Source organism: Panthera leo, chromosome E2 (genome assembly GCF_018350215.1).
Source record: "Panthera leo isolate Ple1 chromosome E2, P.leo_Ple1_pat1.1, whole genome shotgun sequence".
NCBI classification, from domain to species: domain Eukaryota; kingdom Metazoa; phylum Chordata; class Mammalia; order Carnivora; family Felidae; genus Panthera; species Panthera leo.
Window position 1 is genome coordinate 4,597,418 of NC_056693.1, and position 17,742 is coordinate 4,615,159.

The 17,742-nt window shown below is 41.1% G+C and overlaps 1 protein-coding gene across 1 annotated transcript; it reads left to right on the forward strand.

Annotated features, from left to right (window-relative positions):
* Positions 1-3,260: 3,260 nt before the first annotated feature.
* LOC122207962 (zinc finger protein 345-like) lies at positions 3,261-17,513 on the forward strand. Its single transcript, XM_042918414.1, has 3 exons — positions 3,261-3,320; positions 7,684-7,810; positions 15,495-17,513. Exons 1-3 carry the CDS (start codon positions 3,294-3,296, stop codon positions 17,426-17,428), a joined length of 2,088 nt encoding a protein of 695 aa, XP_042774348.1. The 5' UTR covers positions 3,261-3,293; the 3' UTR covers positions 17,429-17,513.
* Positions 17,514-17,742: the final 229 nt, after the last annotated feature.

A 17,742-nucleotide genomic window follows, 5' to 3' on the forward strand; every position in this document is an offset into this window, starting at 1 on the left:
AGGTAAAGCATCCCAGGATGGGAAAGGAAACTACCCCCTCCAGCACCAGGCACTGCCCTGAGCCAGCAGGACCCCACATGCCTCACAGCAATGCAGTGATTGGCCTGACCTTCATCACCTGCATGTACCACCACCCATCCTCCTACATTTTCTTTATATAAACCTGGAAGGATTTTCAGCAGGTTGGGGACAGTGTTTGAGATGTTAGTTACCTGTCTTCTCAGTGTTGGTCTCCGTGAAGAAAATCTCGTTTTATCACCATTCATCTTGCCGGTGTTCTTGCTGGCTCCGGGGGTCCCACACAGACCAGGTTTGGCCACTTGCCACTGACGAAATCCAAAGGCAGAGAGATGAGAGGTGGCGAAACACGAGAGGAAGTTATTTCAGGGAGGCTGACACTGCAAAGATGGCTGAATAATATCTCAAGGCCTGTCTCCAAAGTGCTGGATACACTTCCAGGTTTATGGAAGGGAAAAGGGGAGAGGTGGGTGGAGGGGCAAAAGGAGTCAGTATCAGCAGGTAGACAGTGAAGTCTGTCATTGTCCTGGAGTCAATCCAGGGTGGGGTCTTTCTGGCTCAGGGCAGTCCTTGAGGCTTAAGGGGTAGTTCCAGTTCCCCTGAGGGATACTTTGTCCTCAGGGTCTTCCTCCTGGGCCAGGAGACAAGCTGGAAGGAACCCAGTGAGGAAGTTTGAGGTCAAAATTGAGGCAGCAAAAGTCCTCTGTCTTGCCCTTGGATTTGGTCAGCCATGAGTGGCAGAACTGGGTCTGTCTGGGGCCACTGGAACCAGGTGCTCCTGCACCCTTGGGTCTTGCTTACAAAGTCATTACCACAATCTATCCAATAAACATATCCCTCATCTCTCATAGTTAAGATTGTGTGTGTACGTGTCTGTGCCGAGAACACTTACAATAGCCTCTCTTAGCAAATCTTAAGGGTATAATACACTAGTATTAACCATACTCACTGAGCTGTAAACATTCACTGCTTACACATCCTGCATTATTAGTGCTTTTTGCCACTTGACCAACATCTAAACATTTCCCCCATTCTCAGCCCCTGGCAACAAACATGCTAATCTTAATAAATAATTTGCCTTTTTAAAGATTTGCATGTATGTGATTTCATACAGTATATATTTTTCTGTGTGTGGCTTATTTAACTTAACAAAATATCTTCTAGCAACCTCTAAGTTGCTGGAAATGGAAAAATGTCCTTCTTTTCTGAGGCTGATACATATACCAAGAATAAATTAGATGAGGGACCTCTACTAGGAAGGAGTTAATAGCAGAGACAAACCTTTAATTTTTATTTATTGTAAGTTTTATTGATTTATTTTGAGAGAGAGAGAGAGAGAGAGAGAGAGAGAGAGAGAACGAGCAGGGTTGGAGCAGATAGGGAGACAGGGGATCTGAAGTGGGCCCTGTGCTGACAGCAGAGAGCCCGATGTGGGGCTCAAACTAACCAACTGTGAGTTCATGACCGAAGCCAAGGAGGGACACTTAACTGACTGAGCCATTCAGGTGACCCCAGCGATGAACATTTTATAGAGTTATCTGCCTGGCAGGGCAAACATATGTTTGATAAACATTTGCTCTTTCCTTTTTCTTTGAATGCACTTCCTACTTTTTGAGATGTAAAGCCCTATCCCCTCCTCCTTAATTCAAAATGGTATATAAGTATCAACTGCCTGACTTTGAGTCTCATCATCTTTAAGTTTCTCATAACTAAGAAATTGTTTTTTTTTTTTTGTCTTGTGACCATGCCTTATATCAGTTTAATTGATAGGCTGGCCAAAGAATAGAGAACAGATGAAGGAAAATGTTTTATTCTTGTACACATTCATTCTGCTGTTAAAAACGACCTCTGTTCTTCAGAGCTAAAATATAATGGGAAGACAGAGTTTGGGCAAAAGAGGAATAATAGCTTTATTGTTTTGTCAGGCAGAAGAGGCTGAAGTAGGTTAAAGCCTTCAACCTTGCAAGCCCACCCAGAAGAGGCTGGGGTGGGGGGCGTTTATAGGGAAATACACGATCCATAGATTTTGACAGGAATTGTGTTTGTGTTGCCAGCCTTTGTCATCATATTTCCAGTGTGGGCCTTGGTTCCTTAAAGAAAAAAAAAAGGGGGCGGGGCGTAAGAAGGGATAAGGAGGGGTTTCTACAAGAGAAAAAAAAAACCCAACAGCAAGGCTTGCTGTTGGTTTCATGCCACCATTTTGTTCAACTTGATGTTTCTAAGGGGCTTCAGTTTCAGGCAACAGGACAAACGAAGTTAGACCACTTTATATTTTACTATGACAAACCAGTCAATATTTTCTAGGATGGCTACAATAAAGACAACAGGATAACACCAAATTTCAGTGAAAATAATGAAAAATTAGAAATCTCATATATTGCTGTAAGGAGTTTGAAAATACATTCACTTGGGAAAACTGTTTGGCAGCGACTTGCAAAAATAAGCTTTGCTACTGAAGGGGAGGGTTTTATCCTTCCAAAATGTGTCTTTTTGGCCTAAGGATTACTTTAAAGGAACAGACAAAGGAAAAGCTGTGGACCCAGTAGAGGTTTGCTTTTGAAAGAGCCATTTGCTTTTATAAAGAAAAGCTTCATTTGTGAGGGTGCCTCCCTCTTTTGCAGGGGAAAGAGGAAGAATGTGTAAATCTCCAGAAACTCTGGTCAGTGGAGAAGGCATGGATTTAAATCTGGAAAACGACCATAGCCATGATACTCTGTCTGGTCACCTCCCCAAAACCTTCCCAATAGGATCACTTGTGGAATTTCAAAAAATGATCAGATCTGGTGCCCTCCCCCTCAGATTCTGTCAATTGGGGTTTGTTGAAACGATGATGTTTTAGTTAAGTGCTCCAGATGATTCTAAGTGAAGCCAGGAAGAAGCACGAAGGTTTCCCATTAATTTAAGAGAGGTGAGTGCACGCTTTGACTCTAGGAGAGGTACCAGAGTCTGCTCTATGGGAGCTGCAGAGGATCAGGTCCATGTAACAAACTGTGCCAATGCTGTAGCAGCATTTGTGGGGGTCTGTGGGAGGAGAAGTCCTGTGACAACAAGGAAGGAAAATTCAGAGATTATTCTCCAAATTGGAGCTCAAAGGTTTTGAATAGCTCCTGATACAAAGAACTAGGAGGTTGGGCCTTTTCTGCATTACAAAGTGCTGCCTGCAGGCGATCAGTTTACAGGTGGAGAGGCTGTGTTCCTGGCTTGGAAGACATTTTCTCCTGATACAGCTGTGAGATCTCCAGCAAAATCTTCGGAGGAGAAATCTAGGGGACCAGATGAAAGAAGAAATGGCCAGTTCACAGGTAAACTGTGCGTCCGAGGTCAGAGCCCGTGCCCTCTTTTTCTCTTGAAAGTCCATGCTAACTGAAATTGCAAGTGTTGGTTTTTCTAGTTCTGAGATTTCTGATCTATTTTTTCACCTAATTTTTAATCTTTTCCGATGATACTCAAGATGAGGTTTGTAGAACACTCTTCCATTGCATCGCTGAGCCTTCTCCCCCTTCTCCAACTCCAAATTAAAGTTATGCAAGTATTGAAAATATTCCCTTTGTGAACCAACTACAGGGGAAGGCGTTGAGTCCAAGATTCCTATTGCTGATGGGTCTGGTCCTGGGTTAGCACTCAAGGAGAATAATTCCCATTAGGTCAGATCTGGATGCTTTATCACCTCTCTGGAGACCAGGAGGAAGAAAGTGCACAAATACACAGGATGGATATGAGGCCCAGATTAACTCCAAAATTGTCTGATAAAAAGAAGACTTTTGCTCTTTAGAATGTAAAAAAGATACCCCATTTTCAGCTTATTTCGTTACAATTGATTTCATTACTGCTGATATGAAATGCTTTAACTTGGCTTTGTGCTCTCTGCTAGATTTCTCCTCTATAACGTTCACATTTCCCTTCTCATTTGTAAGGGTTTTAGGTATATTTCCTGAGTGATGTGCAGAAACCATCCCATTTCAACTGAAAACCTCTTCTGAGTTTCTCTTTGCCTGTAGTTATTGATGAAAGGAACAGAGGCAAAAGAAATACCGATAGGATTAAATTTTCTTACAGCTTGCCATCCATTGATAAACACTAGATATAGGCAGAGTATGACATTGCTCAAGGAATTCACAATTGCCTTCATGTGAATGCTTTGCTAGAGGCAGAAGGGAAGCTTAGCTTGAGGAGAGTCAGACTGGCAGTATTCTGTCTTCTTGACTATCTGGAAATGCTTTAGAAACTTCTTTTATCTCTATGCCTCCAACTTAAAGCATATCATCAGTGTCTCCTCACAATCCTACTGCAGCCCTTGGTGCCACAATTCCTCTCTCTGTGCTTTCATGAAAACAGCTTTTTTGACCAAAGAGGGCTCCAGAATCCTTTCTTGACCCTTTCTCCCAACCCACATCCCAGCAGTTTCCACTGGACAATGAAGGCCCTCACCTTTGTGTAATAGAGATATTGACTTCTGGGAATGGAGGTTCTAAATCACTCAGACCTCCATCCTGTAGATTGTTAGTTTACTCCACGCTCTTGATGCAAATCTATTCATCTATTTACTTTGTATTTTCAGAACAAGGAAAGAAGAATCCCATAGTTTACATGCTTGCACCTTAGAATACTGAAGTAGAATAGAACAGAAATGAGGATTGAAACAAAAGCTTTTAGTGAAACAGCATATGGTGAGATCATCAAGCACAATGGTCAAGAAACTATTCAGATGTTGGATGATGCAAGACAGTTTATTGGAGTAGCACAGAGTCTGGACCTGTGGGCAGAGAGAGCTATACTGTGGCTTCATGAAACTTATATGTCCTGGGGAGGAGGGTACATGCACGCAGTATTAGATCACAAATATTCCTTTGAATTTTTTTTAAGTTTATTTACTTATTTTGAGAAGGAGATAGTGCACATGAGGGGGGAATAGGGAAAAATGGGGAGAGAAAGAGAATCCCAAGCAGACTCCACACTGTAGCAGCACGGAGCCCTATTCAGGGTTCGACTCAAACTATGAGATCATGACCTGAGCCAGAACCAAGAGCTGGAGGCTTAACCCATTGAACCACTCAGGTCCCCTTTCCTTTGAATTTCTAACTGTAACACTGTTTCTGGAGGATTTCTCTGGTGATTACCGTTCACTTCAATGTTAGTTATTGAGACATGTATAGGCAGTCAGGAGACCCCTTCAGAATGTAGCAAGCAGCAGTTACTGGATGCTTATTAAGACCATGCAGGCTGTAGGTCAATCTTCTGGGCTAAAGGTGAACATTTTTCTGTTTGTATCCCTCATCATACTAGACTCAAATAATAGCTGTTTTATGTATATCATTCAACGTGTTGGTGTGAATAAAAGACCTAAGCATCAGTATCCAAAACTAGATTTATGAGTTTAATGTCACTGAAAATGTTTCTTAGTTACCATGACCATTTTCTACTCTTCACTTTTTTTTTTTTTTTTTTTTGGTTTATTTATTTTGTGTATGAGTGAGAGTGAGATCGAGAGAACACAAATGGATAAGGGGCAGAGAGAGAGAGAGAGAGAGAGAGAGAGAGACACAATTCAAGCTCCCTGTTATCATTGCCAAGTCCAATGTAGGGCTCAAACTCAGGAGACTTGAGATTACAACCTGAGCCAAAATCGAGAGTCATATGATTAACTACCTGAGCCACCCAGGTGGCCGTGCACTCTATCACTTTTATTGTGTATGTAACTACTTTCTAAATGTATGGATATGTGCATGAAGTGTAAAAAGATCAACTTTGTGGGGACACATTCTTGTTTCCATCATTCGTTTCAGCTTTGACACCTGGTATGAACATTGCTTTAGGATCCCATCTGGATATCAGCCAGTGTGCCATTTTAGATCAACTCTAGGTCAGAGAACCTGGGTTAAAACCTAGTCTCTTCCATGTACTGGATGCTTGACACAATACTCAGAGAAACAGAAGAATAACGTGTTCGCTCTCATAGGTGATAATTCTTTATAATTATCATTTATTTTCCATTAATATATGAAAAATGGGTAGGTGCCTTCTACTAAGTAGGAAATGCTCAGAAAGGCTTGTTGTTGCCTATTTTGCTATTCTAGTAGAACCTGTGTTTGTTATAAAACCCATTTAGTTCCAAGTATTCCAAGAGTTCTTGCCTTTGAGTTCTTGCTCTTTGTTATTTAAAGATCTATTCCCTGGCCAATAGGCTAATACCTTGTTAGAAATGCAGAATCTGGGGGCACTTGGGTGGCTCAGTCAGTTAAGCATCTGACTCTTGATTTCGCTTAGGTCAGTAGCTCATGGTTCCTGAGATGGAGCCCCAAGTCAAGCTCTGCACTGTCAGTGGGGACCCTGCTTGGGATTCTCTCTCTCCCACTCTGTCGACCATCTCCCCTCTCTGTCTGTCTGTCTTTCAAAATAAGTATATAAACTTAAAAAATAAAAAGCTTTCCAATACACCGTTGTGAAATTGTAATTCATATTAGAATATGCTACGTACATTGTAACACACCTTGACTTTCCATCTAAGAAAGAGACACCAGGTATACTACGTGATGTGAATATAGTATTTAAAAACGTGGATGCCTTTGTTGATGCCTTCATTTTATGAATTCGCTTGAATAAACACAATATTCATACTGGTTCTTACCTCAAAGTTAGAAAATACATGAAAGCATATTATTGTGTTGAAAAAGATCTTTCTGCAGAAAGCAGGAAACCCCGCTAAGTCAGAACCAGTTTTCCTAAAGTACCTGAAGAAACAGGAATTCACTTCTTGGTGAGTCACAGATAGATTCTATACCAGCTGGGGTTGTCACACAAAGGAAATGTGAATTTTAACAATTAAGGAGATCACAGGGAATCACTTCCAAAGCAGAGACCCCGGGAAGGGAATGGTTTCATATATAGTCAGGGTGGAGAATTAGAGGGAGAGCCCATCATCTTATGTAAAGGTGGGGATAAGGTTGCACTTAGGCCTGAAGAAAACGGTTGTATACAGGGGCGCCTGGGTGGCTCAGTTGGCTGAGCATCTGACTTCAGCTCAGGTCATGATCTTGCAGGCTGTGTGCTCGAAATCTTGCGGTTTGTGAGTGCGATCCCTGCATTGGGCTTTGTGCTGACCACTCAAAAGCCTGGAGCCTGCTTCTGATTCTGTGTCTCCCTCTCTGTCCCTCCCGTGCTCATGCTCTGTCTGTCTCTCTCTCAAAAATAAATACACATTCGAATTTTTTCTTTTTTAAAGCAAACACTTCTTTACATACTCTGAATGTTACATAGTAAATGAGGTTTGTGCTTACCCTTGGGTGGAGAGTTTAGTATTATAATGAGGTCATGGTAACAATCCTATTCCCTTGGTTGACACCACTGTCTACCTGCTTAGGAGTGAGTCAGGGGATGAGCTCAGACAGGGTGGGTATAAGCTCTTTCTCAGAGGACATTACCTTTTGTTGTATACCTTCTGTTTCCATCACAGGAGACGATGGCCCTGGGGTGTTGTTGCCTGAAGTAACAGATAAGGTTGAAAGAAGAAGTGAAATAAAATGAGGGCCTAAGGGCAGTGGGTATCAACAAGTAAGCAGTGAAGGTTAGGTCTTGGGGTCCAGCTGGTGACATTAACTCCCTCTTACATCTAAGGTACCATTATGAATGCTGCCTATGGCTACTTGGTAACTGTGGCATTTGTTGCAGGGACTGCTGACCTTCAGGGATGTGGCCATAGAATTCTCCCAGGACGAGTGGGGATGCCTGAACCAGAGTCAGCGAGAACTGTACAGGGATGTGATGTTAGAGACCTGTGGACACCTCCTGTTCTTGGGTGAGGATAACTCCTTCCAGACTTCCCAAACCACACTCGCGGGTTTGTTCCTTCCTTTGAAGACTGTCTCTTGGAAACATCCTCTTTGCATGACTGGGATTCAGATCCCGGCAGTCAGGGAAAGAAGTAAGGGTTTGTAGATACAGAGAAATATCTTCATGAGGTGTTCTTTTCAGCTGTAGATTCCCCTTCTTTAAGGTTAGGTAAGAGCATCATCATCTATAGATGAGTGGTAATTGTAAACATTGAGTGGCCTAAATTGGTACTGCCCACGTATGCTCCCAACTGCTACTCATTCCTGTAGTGGTAGTACTTGAAAGTGAGGTCATGATGTGAACACTGGAAATTCCTGTTGAGTGTACTAAAGGGGCTGTTGGGCCACAGCATTTGGGAAATCATTTTCTAGAATTCTGCACTGTCCTCTCTTGTGTACTGAGCACAATATTGGGTTGAAAGGTAGAATCTGAGAAATAGTTACATTCCTTTTTTTTCTGATAACCAAGTGTCACTGTGTCAAATCCAGACCTGGTCATTTTTTTGGAACAAAAGAGGGAGCTCTGGGATGTGAAGAGAAAGAAGACTGTAGCCTCACCCCTAGGTTGCTGGGCATGAATGAAAAAGATGACAAAGGTGAAATGTAAACAGGGTGAAGCTAGACTTTAAAATGTGGTTGGAGTAGCTCTCCTTGAATGGAAATTAGTTTGAGAAGCCTAGTATTATGTCTGTCCCTCTCATGGCAGGACATCAGCTATCCAACACATCATGCTCTTACATTCTCTAAGGATTCTTTCTTCAGTTCCAGTGATGGTCCATCATCTCCACAGTGAGTGCCAGGAGACTCCCCTTGGAGCTTGAGGGTCTCCAAAGTCTGAGAGCTTCACCATTGCGTTGAAGAGCCTGGGGAATTCTCCATATTTCTGAGACATTCTATCCTAAACCATTGCCAATTTCTGTTTTGCCTCCTGTGAGACGGGTGTCAGGGTAGTGGTGGACATACTGTGTTTGGTGCCCACATCGCAGGAACACTGGGGACAGGGATCACGTGATTTCTGGTTTATGCTTTCCAATGCTACTGGGGCTTTAATTCTTTTCTTAAATTTTTATGTTTATTTTTGAGCGAGAGAGAGAGAGAGAGAGGGAGGCAGAGCCATTGTGGGGGAGGGGCAGAGAGAGAGGGGCACAGAATCAGAAGCAGGCTCCAGGCTCTGAGCTGTCACCACAGAGCCTGACGTGGGGTTCAAACTCACAGATCATGAGATCATGACCTGAGCTGAAGTCAGATGCTCAACCAACTGAGCCAGCCAGGCGCCCCACTGAGGCTTTCATCTTCATCGTACAACACTGAGATTGAGTACTTTCATCAGATAAAAAAGCACTTTCTAAAATGAGAAAATCTCATCCTCTGTTTCACTTCAGAAGTTTATTTTTCTTATGAACGATAAGAAATTTCCACTCTATGTGTTCCATTCCTCAATGGTGAACTAGTCTATGTGTATTCTCGCATTCCTACCAACATTAATGCCACAGGGGAACTAGAACATTGAGAACTTAGAACTCACAATCTGTAATGAAGTCTCAATGGTTACATTATTTCTTAGTAACTTCATCATTTCCAACTTTTTTTCTTGTATAATAGCAAATTCCTGTGTCTTTGTCATAAACGTTTTTACTTTCTGAGGGTTCTTCATGAGATTCATTTCTGATTCATTAGATCGAAATTCTGACATGGCATGCACCTCATGAGGTATGAGGTAGATCATTTGGGTTGACCTGTTGGTCGTGCAGAGTTTTCCTGATATCATTTAGTTACGTGTTCCCTCTTCTTCCTCCAGGAGTCTCTCTAAGATGATCATTTGAATTGTTTGCCATGCTTTATTGGCTTGATATTTGAATAAAATGGATATTTTCATGTTGGCATGTAGACACTGATTACATATTTGTTCTGGACGTTTATTTCACAGCTGTCATATGTGGCCTTTGAAGAATGTTAGGCACTTGATCCCAATGTGACCCATTACAGGTTCCTTATTTCCTGTGTGCTCTATGCTGGATCCCTCCACTAGAAGGTGGATATATTTTCTCTGTTATCATTAAGTATCTTTACAGGAAGATGTACATAATCATCTCATTTATTCTGGAAGCTTCCTCCTTCATTTCTCTTTGTTTCTTGTCTGCTTTGGAATGAAGGATTTCTCCTATGTGTGCTGTAGGAATTGCTGTTTGAAGTAGAGATTGTGAATCAGGGCTCAGTCCTGTAAATTTCCATTGTATTCTGCCTGTGTGACCCATATATACTCTTCCTTATCTCTTTTCTGTTGCTCCAGAAAAAGAAAATATGCATCATATATGTTCAAATGCCTTCAAATTGTAAAATGTAATCCAGCACAAAAGAGAATTGAGACCTAGACTTTCAATGCTATAAAAGACTCAAAAACAATACCTATTTCTATTTGTGAGTGTGTATGTTTGTGGTGTTAGCAAGTCACAAAACCCTTCTCCCCCAATAGGTGTATAAGCTTTAGTCATCGAAAACATTTCTTAGTTTTAAGGAGAGTAAACATTTTATTCTATCACTTTTATTCTTTTGTATTCAATTTGTAATATTCGTATTTTATGTGGTATCCTCACTTTTCGCTTTATGTTACTTAGTTTGGTGGTTTTATCGTATTTGCATTACCATTGTCATGTTGAAACTTTCTGTGAACCTTCTTATAGGATTATCTCTTTATAATGGTTGGTGTGTTTCTCTTAGATGAATTAAGTCAGATAATCTGGATAAAGACACATACTATACTATTACTGCAATATTGCCACATATTCTTTTGAAAGATGAAAAACAATACTATTGTTCTCATAAGTTACTGGGATCGGTGGGTGAATTTATGCAAAACTGTTAGAATGGTCTGTACTGTGTAGTAAGTGTTCAAGGAGAATGGTTGTTTCTGTTCCATGATATGAGGAGTAGTAATTTGCTCATTATTCTTCAAGTTCAAAGTCCTCCATGATTTCTTCTTCTTTTTTTTTTTTTTTTTTTTGTTTCTTCTTGGAATATAGAAGTGTGGCTCTTGAAGTGAGGATGTTGGCATGAGTTTTAGGCTTGTGAGAAATGTAGAAACTCAGGCCCCACCTAAAAATCCAAATCAGAATGTGAGTTTTAAGAAGATGCTCTGTTTGTTTTCATACACATTGACATTGAAGTGCACGTGTAGGTCACCATCACTTTTTCCGTATTCTATGTCTCTGTTTTCTTCTGTAGTACATTATTTTGATAAGTGATTTTATAGTATGTTGTAAATCAGGAAGTGTTGTGCCACCAGAGTACTCTATGTTTCAAGATTATTGTGGGTATATATTATCCTGCAATACCCATGTGAATGTTCCATTTGGTTGTGATCTTTCTGCCAAAAATGTCATTGGGAATTTGATGGAGGTCGCAAGAAATCAGTAGATCACTTAGAGTGTACTGACAGTTGAATAATTTTAAGTATTCCCATGTAAGAACATGGATGTGTTTTCACTTCTTTCGATTCTTCACAATATTTTATAGTTTTCATTTCACTAGTTTTGACCTCTAGCATTATTATAAGTCTTAAGAAGTTTATTCTTTGTGAAAATAATGTAACTGTAATTGTATTTTTGGGGGAATTGTTCTTTGTTGTGTATAAGGAATGAATTTTTGTGTGTTGGGTTTGTAATCTCCAATTTTATAAAATTTGTGTGAGTTTGAATAAGTTTTTCAAAATGAGGAATCTTCAGGGGCACCTGGGTGACTCCATTGGTGGAGTTTCTGACTGCTGATTTTGGCTCAGGTCATGATCCCAAGGTCATGGGATCAAGCCCTGCCTCAGACTTCACACCGCATGGAGCTTGCTTGAGAGTCTTGGCCTCCTTGTGCCCCTCTCCGTAGTTGCACAAACTCTCTTTCTCCAATAAGATAATTAAAAATAAAAAAAAAATAGGGATTCTTCAGAGAAAAAGAAGATAGTATCGTGACAACTAGGAGTATCCTACCCTCATCACATCCCACCCACACACATGTAGATAACCACCAAGCTATCCTAAGTATCCCAAAAAGCAACCTTAAGACTGAAAGAGGAACTACTCAGCTAATGAGAGAGAAGAGGCACATCGAAGATTGTAGGAAGTATAGAGATTTGGTTGGGGAAGCAACAGATTATAGTGCTGCTGAAAGCAGGAGCTGTGGTCCTGGAGTAAGGTAGGAGAGTGGAGCCCAAAGGAGAATGCACAAGGAGAACATTTCCCTAGTGTCATTGTCTTGGAAAATGAGAAGGCCTGCATTTTTTGTGTTCTTGCAAGCAGTGTGGCTTCAAGCCTCGAGTTTTCAAGATCAGCAAGCTTGGCTGAGAAAGATCCTAGAGGGCACTGCACTGCTCCTGAACAGAAGGTAGGCCCACAACCTGAGGGTAGACAGCATGGAAACAGCAATGTGAAGAGCACTTGGGGCACACATGAGTGAGATTATCTGATATCCTAGGGGCCCTTCAATGAGGTGCATGATGGGAACAAATGAGCTGGCTGGTTCTATTTCCTTCCCATTCTCCTCAGCAGGAACACAGAGCACCCTGAGAGAAAGGGCACAGTGGGGACACTGGCTGTCTGCCTTGCTTACAACAAGCCCCAAGCCCCTATCCTCTGGTGGGACTGCCCTTCTCAGTCAAGCCTGACTCAATCCCAGCAAGGCTGTCCCCTCCCCAAGAGATTTGCTTAAGCTGTTTCCCACACCTCATGTGACCACACAGTTCTGTAGAGCCTCAGTTCTGGTGGAGGTGATGTCAGGTCTCATCTCACAAGCAGCCCATAGCATAACTAGTTAAAATTCAATCCATTGAGGACAGGGTCCAAACCCTGGAAAGGAGAGCCTCGGCAGACCACTGGCCAGAACGATAGAGCAGGAGACATAACTGGATGTTTTAACATACAGAGGGTGCCAGAGACTTAGACAAAATGCCAAGATGGAAGATTTTATCCATAATGAAAGAACAAGTTATGGCCACAGCCAGAGTTCTAAGTGAAACCTTTGTCAGTAACATTCTCAATAGTAAACTGAAGGAACTACATTATGGATGCTCACTGGGCTTGTAAAAGACAACAGCAGTGAGGCTCTTAACACAGAGACAAGAGGCTCAACAAAGGATGAGAGATGCAGAATGCAATAAATGAGATTAGAAACACATTGATTCAATGAACAGCAGGTTGGGGGAATTAGAGCAGCAAATTAGTGACCTTGAAAACAAAATAATGGAAAATAGTGAAGCTTAAGGTGGATAGAGTGACAGACAGACAGAGAGAGGAGACTTAGGCACATGTAATAGACTTAGGAAATCGGGCTCCATCAAAAGTGATAACATTTATATTACAGGGGTCACAGAAGACGATGAGAAAGGGGGTTAGAGAAGTTATTTCAGGGAACAGTAGCAGAAGGCATCCCTAATCAGTTGAAGGAAACAGACCTACAGACTCAGGAGGCACAGAACTCCATTGAAATCACCAAAAGGAGGCCAGCACCAAGACATCTTGGAATCAAGTTTGCAAACGATGAGAATGACAAAATCTTAAAAGCAGCAACGTGGATGAAGTATTTCACCTACCATGAACAAACCATAAGGTCAGCTCAAGATTTCTCAATAGAAACTTGGCAAGCCTGATGGGGGGACAAGGTAGATTCAAAATGCTGAATGGGGAAAATATGCAGCTAGGAATACTGTATCCCGGAAGACTATCATCCAGACTAAAGGGGAGAGAAAGCGATTTCTAGTCAAACAGAAACTAAAGGAGTTTGTGGCCACTGGAAAAGCCCTCCAAAACATGTTCAAGGATAGTCTTGAAATGCAGAGGAGTCAAAGGGGCTCAGACTCACAAAGTGTCAGATCAGGAGCCACTTGAAAACCAAGAGTCAGACAATTAACTGACTGAGCCAACCAAGCGCCCCAATTTGGTCTCCTTTTATGTATTTTTTCTTGCCTAATTGTGAAGAGTCCCAGTACTGTGTGGAATGAAAGTGGGAGAGTGACTTCATTACCTTGTTTCTGATCCTATAGGAGGAGCTTTTGGTCTCTGCATTGAGTATGTTAGATTTCAGCTTTTCACACATACATGATCTCTATTAGGTTGAGTAAGTTTCCTTTGATTTCTCCTTTATTGAGTATCTTTAATCGTGAAGTGGTGTCCAATATGCTCACTTCCTATCCTGTATCAATTGAGATTATCCTCTCTTTGTGATCTTTAGTCTGTAATGTGCAGTCCCAACTCAATAGTTTGCCATATGGTGAAACGTCCTTGAATTTCAGGAAGAATTCCCACTTGATTATGTTGTAAAATGGTAAAATGTGATTTTGATTCAGTTTGTTTTTTGTTTATTTGTTTTGAGAGGGAGAAGGAGGAAGAGGAGAATGGGAGGGGCAGAGAGTGAGGAGGAAAGAGGATCCCAAACAGGTTTCACAGTCTGCAATGAGCTGGACATGGGGCCTGATCTCCCAACTGAGATCATGACGTGAGCTGAGGTCAAGAGTTGGGTGCTTAACTGACTTAGGCACCTAGGCTCCCCTATTTGCTTATTTTTATGGTGGACTTTGCATGAATATTCTCCACAGATAGTAATTCATATTCTTGTATACTTGTCACATCTTCCTTTGGCTTTGATAACCTGTTAATGCTCATATGATCAAGTGGTTTCATAATCTCCCTTCTCTTCCCTCCCTGGAAATGTTTGGGGAGATTTCTAGTACGTTGTCATGTGTGTCTATGAATGATCCTGTGAATTCATGTGGCACAGGACTTCCTTGTTGGGAGTTTATTTATTACAGTTTTAATCTACTTAGTAGTTGTAGATCTGTTGACTTTATTCTTTTTTTCTTTTTTTTGAGTGTGAGAGAGTCAGTGAGTGGGGGAGCATCAGAGGGAGAGAGAGAGAGAATCTTAAGCAGACTTCTTGCTTAGGGCAGAGCCTGATATGGGGGTCCATCACATGACCCTAAGATCATGACCTGAGTCAAAATCAAGAGTTGGACACTCAACCAATTAAGCCAACCAGGTTTCCCTTTCATCATGTTTTTTAATCCATGATGATGTCACGTAGGTTATACCTTTTTTGAAATAGGTACTTTTATATATTTTTTGGATACATATTTTTTAGCATGTTATTATCCTTTTTCCCAATTATAATTACTTTTATTTTGTGATATCACATGTACTGTGTCTTGTTTTACTTCTTCACTTCTGATTTTAGGTGAACTTCAATTTTTCATCCTTAGTTGATGGTGGTATAGGTCTGTAAAATTTTTGGGTTATTTGTAAAAACAAACTCGTCCTGTTGTTTTATTCCTACTTTTTCTATATCGTATTTTCATCATTTCTGTTTGAGTTTTAAATTAAATGTCCTTCTAAATTTTGGATCATAAAGTACTTTCCTGATTCTTGTGGCATAGGAATGTGATTTGTGCTACACCATTAAACAACTACAGAAGGATCTATTAGGCTATGTCTTCAGCATGTTGTGTGTAAGTTTCTGTGTCAAGGAAGAATGAAGTCCTGATGAATCCTTCTCAACCATCTTCCTGACATTCTCTGACTGATTTGAAGGTTGTATATTAGAAGTTGTCAGTACATTCATGTGAGAGTAGTAATTGGAATGATGTTCCTTTTTTTGTTATTTGCTATCTTTCAGCTATATCTTCACATGGCACCCAGAACCTCCTGCCAAAACCATGCATAGAAACCTCTTCACAAAATATGTCACTGGGTACAGGGAAACATCATGCCTTTGAGAATTTACACTTAATGATAAACTGGGACAGTAGTAGAAAGAATGAAGTGCATCAGAAATTTCATGAAGGACGTGGTCCAATTGAGAGGACTGCCCATAACAAGAACTTCACGGCCACAATCAGTGAAGGACATAAAACATCTTGGAAAACCGCCCTTTTTACATCCACTATTTGTGCAAAGCAGTGTGCATCTGTAAGCAGAAGTTCCAATCAAACATGCAAACATACATATTTGTGCAACGAAAATTTGGAACATTTGGAAAGTTACCTTGTCCACGCTGAAAACAATGCTTTGAACCATTGTGAAAGTGGGATTGGATTGACCTTTCAGTCAAATAGTTCTAAAACTCAAAGATTCAAAAATGAAGATGAAAGGCCTAGGACGTCTCAATTTGGGAGGTGCTTCACAGAGGAGGTGACCCTACAACATTACCAGTGTGTTTTCATTGGAGATACACTGGCTCAATACAGTGGATCTGAGACACAGTCTAACCAGGGATCCCATGTTATCAAATGTCTGAGGACTCCTCTGCAAGAAAACCATTTTGAATCTAATAAAGATGAGGAAGTCTTTTACCCAAACTCCAAATGTACCAATAGTAATAGTACACAGAGGGGAGAAATTACTTCTAAATATGATGAATGTGGGAAAGCACTGAAGCAGTCCTTCAGTATTGCTGATCATCAAAGGATTCATGTGGGGGAGAACCCATACACAGGTAACGAATCTGGAAACATGTTTAGTCAATCATTAAGTCTAAATACCTGTAAGACAAGTGGTACTGGAGAGAAAAGGTACATTTGCAAGGAATGTGGCAAAACCTTTGACAGGCACTCAACACTATCTCAACATCAGCAAACACATACTGCAAAGAAAATTGACAAATGTGAAGAAGGTGGTCAAACCATTAAGGATGGGTCATCACTTCACGCACACAGTCAAATCCATACTGCACAGAAACCTTACAAATGTCAAGAATGTGGCAAGGCCTTTAACCAGCAATCATCCCTTACTCAGCATCACAGAATCCACACTGGAGAGAAACCTCACAAATGTCAAGAATGTGGCAAGGTCTTTAGCCAGCAATCATCCCTTAGTCAACATCACAGAACGCATACTGGAAAGAAACCTCACAAATGTCAAGAATGTGGTAAGTCCTTTAAATGGCACTCATACCTTAATCAACATCACAGAATTCATACTGGAGAGAAACCTTACCAATGTCAAGAATGTGGCAAGGCCTTTAGCCAGCAATCATCCCTTACTCAGCATCACAGAATGCATACTGGAGAGAAACCTTACAAATGTCAAGAATGTGGCAAGGCCTTTAGCCGGCAGTCATCCCTGAGTAAGCATCATAGAGTGCATACTGGAGAGAAACCTTACCAATGTCAAGAATGTGGCAAGGTCTTTAGCCAGCAATCGTGCCTTAGACAGCATCACAGAATGCATACTGGAGAGAAACCTCACAAATGTCAAGAGTGTGGCAAGGCCTTTAGCCAGCAATCATCCCTTATTCAACATCATAGAATGCATACTGGACAGAAACCTTACCAATGTCAAGAATGTGGAAAAGCCTTTACCCGTTCCTCACTACTCACTCAACATCACAGAATTCATACCGGAGAGAAACCTCACAAATGTCAAGACTGTGGCAAGGCCTTTAGTGAATACTCAACCCTGACTCGGCATCACAGAATCCATACCGGGGAGAAACCTTACCAATGTCAAGAATGTGGCAAGTCCTTTATCCAAAACTCACACCTTAGTAAACATCACAGAACTCATACTGGAGAAAAACCTTACAAATGTCAAATGTGGCTAGGCCTTTAAGGTGTATTCACAGTTTACTTGACATGAGAGAATTCATGCCAGAGAGAAACCATACAAATGTCAAGAATGTGGCAAGGCCTTGAGTGAATACTCAATAATTACTCGACATCACAGAATTCATACCAGACAGAAATCTTACCAATGTAACAAATGCAGCAAAACCTTGTTTTCTGTTCTAGCCTTATTCTGCATCACAGAATCCATACCTGAGGGAAACCTTACAAATGTCAATAATGTGGCAAGGCCTTTAGGTTGCAGTCACCCTTATTGACCATCACAGAATTCATACTGGAGAGAAAGCTTACCATATAAGG

What these genes read in the sequence shown, in the direction of transcription:
- LOC122207962 (XM_042918414.1), top strand. Translation starts at nt 3,294, where the DNA reads ATGAAAGAAGAAATGGCCAGTTCACAG. An exon ending in AAGAAATGGCCAGTTCACAG is followed by an intron (nt 3,321 to 7,683) that starts GTAAACTGTGCG and finishes CATTTGTTGCAG; the next exon opens with GGACTGCTGACCTTCAGGGA. An exon ending in TGGACACCTCCTGTTCTTGG is followed by an intron (nt 7,811 to 15,494) that starts GTGAGGATAACT and finishes GCTATCTTTCAG; the next exon opens with CTATATCTTCACATGGCACC.